General features: G+C 35.9%; 1 protein-coding gene across 1 annotated transcript; it reads right to left on the bottom strand.

Annotated features, from left to right (window-relative positions):
* Positions 1-1198: 1198 nt before the first annotated feature.
* LOC132548709 (solute carrier family 25 member 35-like) lies at positions 1199-2980 on the bottom strand. Its single transcript, XM_060212588.1, has 3 exons — positions 2517-2980; positions 1999-2217; positions 1199-1638 (listed from the first exon to the last, which is right to left on the bottom strand). The coding sequence occupies exons 1-3, from the start codon at positions 2901-2903 to the stop codon at positions 1321-1323; spliced, it is 924 nt and encodes a 307-aa protein (XP_060068571.1). The 5' UTR covers positions 2904-2980; the 3' UTR covers positions 1199-1320.
* Positions 2981-3060: the final 80 nt, after the last annotated feature.

The raw sequence follows: 3060 nt of genomic DNA, 5'->3' as shown, positions 1-3060 counted from the left end.
ATAGACATTATGTCTCTTAGCTCCAATGTAAGTAATTAGTACATTTAACCTTATCCTGTTTAGTCCAGATATGGCTTAAAAAATTTTGCTTAAAATGTAATGAGATTAACATAAGCAAATGAAAGATGTACTGTATAACAACAACATGGATCTATTTATAGCTCTCACTGTAGAGTTAGCTACTATGATGACTCGCCTCCCATACAATACATACCTTATATAGGGACAGTGAATATATTAAGTGGTCGGGTAGCATAATGGTAACACACTTGGCTTTCATCTAGACGTCAAGGGTTTATTTCCCAGAACAGACATGAAAAGGTACAGGGTCATCTGCCCGACCACATGGGTTTTCCCCGGGTACACTGGATTCCTTCAACAGTAAGACCCCTTACACACTTCCATCAGCGCCAACAAGTGTAATTAATGTGAGTTGGAAAGACTTGTTTCGCAATTGTTGCAAAATAAATCAAATTTCTTTACTAAAATTTGTCAATATCTCCAAAACAGATCAATATATGATTACCAAATTTTATCTGTGTTCACTTCTCCTAAGTTTGTACCTTCTTGTCACATGTGAACAACTTCTCTCTTTTACATTCTAAGCAATCAATGTTAACAAGATTGTATTTTCAGTGCATAAAAAACTTACACTTTTAGTATAAGGTCTCTGACATACCAGATGAATGTTAAAAGAACCATAACTCTGTCTAAAAGGGGGATAACTCTGTCTAAAAGGGGGATAACAAATGAGAGCTATAACCACATTCCAAATTCAGCAATCCTTTGGTCCAACATCCAACCCCAAGAGCACCAATTTTACTTGCAGTGAACAAATAATAAAACACAAGAGTCAATATTAAACTTACTTTGACTAGAAATGTGCCACAAGCGCTGAGCTTATCAATATTGACAGTTTGTTTGAATGTTAGTATATCTCTATGTAAAAACATTTAATGAATTCTAATCAGCATTTAAAACAAGAGTATCCCACATAAATCCCTTTCAGATGTATTTCAATGTAAAAATGTCATAGTTAGTAATGAGACTGAAGAGTTACAGAGCAAGAATAATCTAACGAAAAAAAATCCAATGTAATAAGTAAAAAAATACTTATATACACAAAAATAGGGGAAAACAATAACTAAGTCCCCAAACTTTGTATAACAGAAAAAAAAAAAACATTTTAAATATCACTTCAAAATTCTACATGATTTTTATATCCTTAAAATCCAAAACTATTTCATTGTCTGGAAAATGTGAAACTATTAAGGTATTTTCATGTGTTCAAAAGTTGTGAACACTTTAATTTTCACATTATCATACATTTCTAATTTTAAATCTTGTGTAAATGTCTCTCAGCTGATCCCAGAACATAAGACTGAGCATTGTATGAGGTACTAAGCGGAGAAACGAAGGTCCCCACCCCTTATAAAATCCCCAAAGTCCTTCTTCCCTGAAGATTTTTAAATAACAGTCAACTACTCCGTTGTAGAGTAGGCCTTTTCCCTGAGAGTCTAGACCTTGGTTATAAATCCGAGTGGACACCACATCGAAAGGAGTCATGAAACACGTCACCACTACACCACTTATTGTACTAGCCGACAGTGAAACAAAGGCACTTCCCTCTGCAAACACCTGAAAATGTACAATATCAATCTATCTTAGTGATTAAAGACAACATTTTCAACAATGCTACCACATTTACATTATATCACATGCATTTTATCACTTACTTCACTATTTACGAAGTCAGTCAACAGTGAAACCACATTTACATGTATTACAATCTATACTGTATCCTCTGTTTGAGTTTGGTGAGAAGTTATGGAAAGAATATCATAAATAACTGTTGAAGTTCACAGACACCTTGTACACAAGCTTTTTATTTTTAATGAGGTCCCGATATCACTTTGGACGGACCAGAACAACTAGAAAATAGTCTGCACATCCATGAGATGTCTATGGAAAATATAACCTTTATCATACGACACTGACCTGTTTTCTGGCAATGGCCTCCTTCACTTTGGAGAAAGTAGTCAGCTGCACTGCAGACCCGACCATGACTCGTGTCATTGATGCCATAGCACCCCTCCAAAGCCCAAGAACTCCACCCTCGCCGTACACTGAGCGAAATGCTCCCAGCATACTCTGATGATCATGTTGGTATCCAACAGCTATCTGCTGCACAGACTGAGACTGAAGATGTGTTTTCACCTACAACATACAAAACCATTTTAAGAAGCAAGAAAACTGTGCAACAGCACAAAGATTCAAATACTGAACAATTAATACAGCATGGACTCAAGCCATTCAGAGATACCACAAAATACATGATAATAAGAAAAGGGCCTTAACTCATGCAAGAAACTTCAACACAAAATATGCTTGTATTAATAAATTTAAGATGTCAAATGTTAAGATGTTTGGACAAGCATATGCGCAATAACTTAAAATTGCTTCATCAAATTATTTATGTAAATACTTTGACTTGGTATTTCATCTTTTCTGATTACCATGTAGAATGGACTTCCCATGCAGGCACCCACACATCCTGATAGAGCACCAGCAAGTATACTTTTGTAAATGACCACATCTCCCTTTTTGTCTTTGGTAAATCCAGAGTTCACGATGACCTGATATGTACCCAGACGAATTCCATTCATTGTCATTTGATACCAGAGGGCAGGAATGAGGCCATTTTGAAGCTTGATGAATCCATCGTTTTTGGCGATGGTGTAAAATGCATGTAAGGCATTACGGTAATGGACGGTGTACTTTCCACGTGCTTGAAGTTCTCCCTGCAACTGCATACGAGTCTTAACTACTTCTAACGGATTAGTGAAAAACCCTGCACAGCTGGTGCTGACAGCTCCTATAATAAATTCCTCAATCTGAACCATGCTGATAGTTGGAAGAAAATAGGATTTTGAACAGTACACTGACTCTATAAGAATAACAAGTCTTTAAATTGTGAAACACAAATCTCGCACAAATCCTCCCCTATATACACCATGATGGCTATATAGAAATTCTTCAACTTTTTTCTTTTTCTTTTAA

This window comes from Ylistrum balloti, unplaced genomic scaffold, assembly GCF_031769215.1.
Source record: "Ylistrum balloti isolate Yb309-2 unplaced genomic scaffold, AGI_CSIRO_Ybal_v1 Utg370024, whole genome shotgun sequence".
Classification (NCBI taxonomy): domain Eukaryota; kingdom Metazoa; phylum Mollusca; class Bivalvia; order Pectinida; family Pectinidae; genus Ylistrum; species Ylistrum balloti.
Note: the sequence above shows the minus strand (reverse complement) of the source record. Positions and strands in the feature narration are given on the sequence as shown.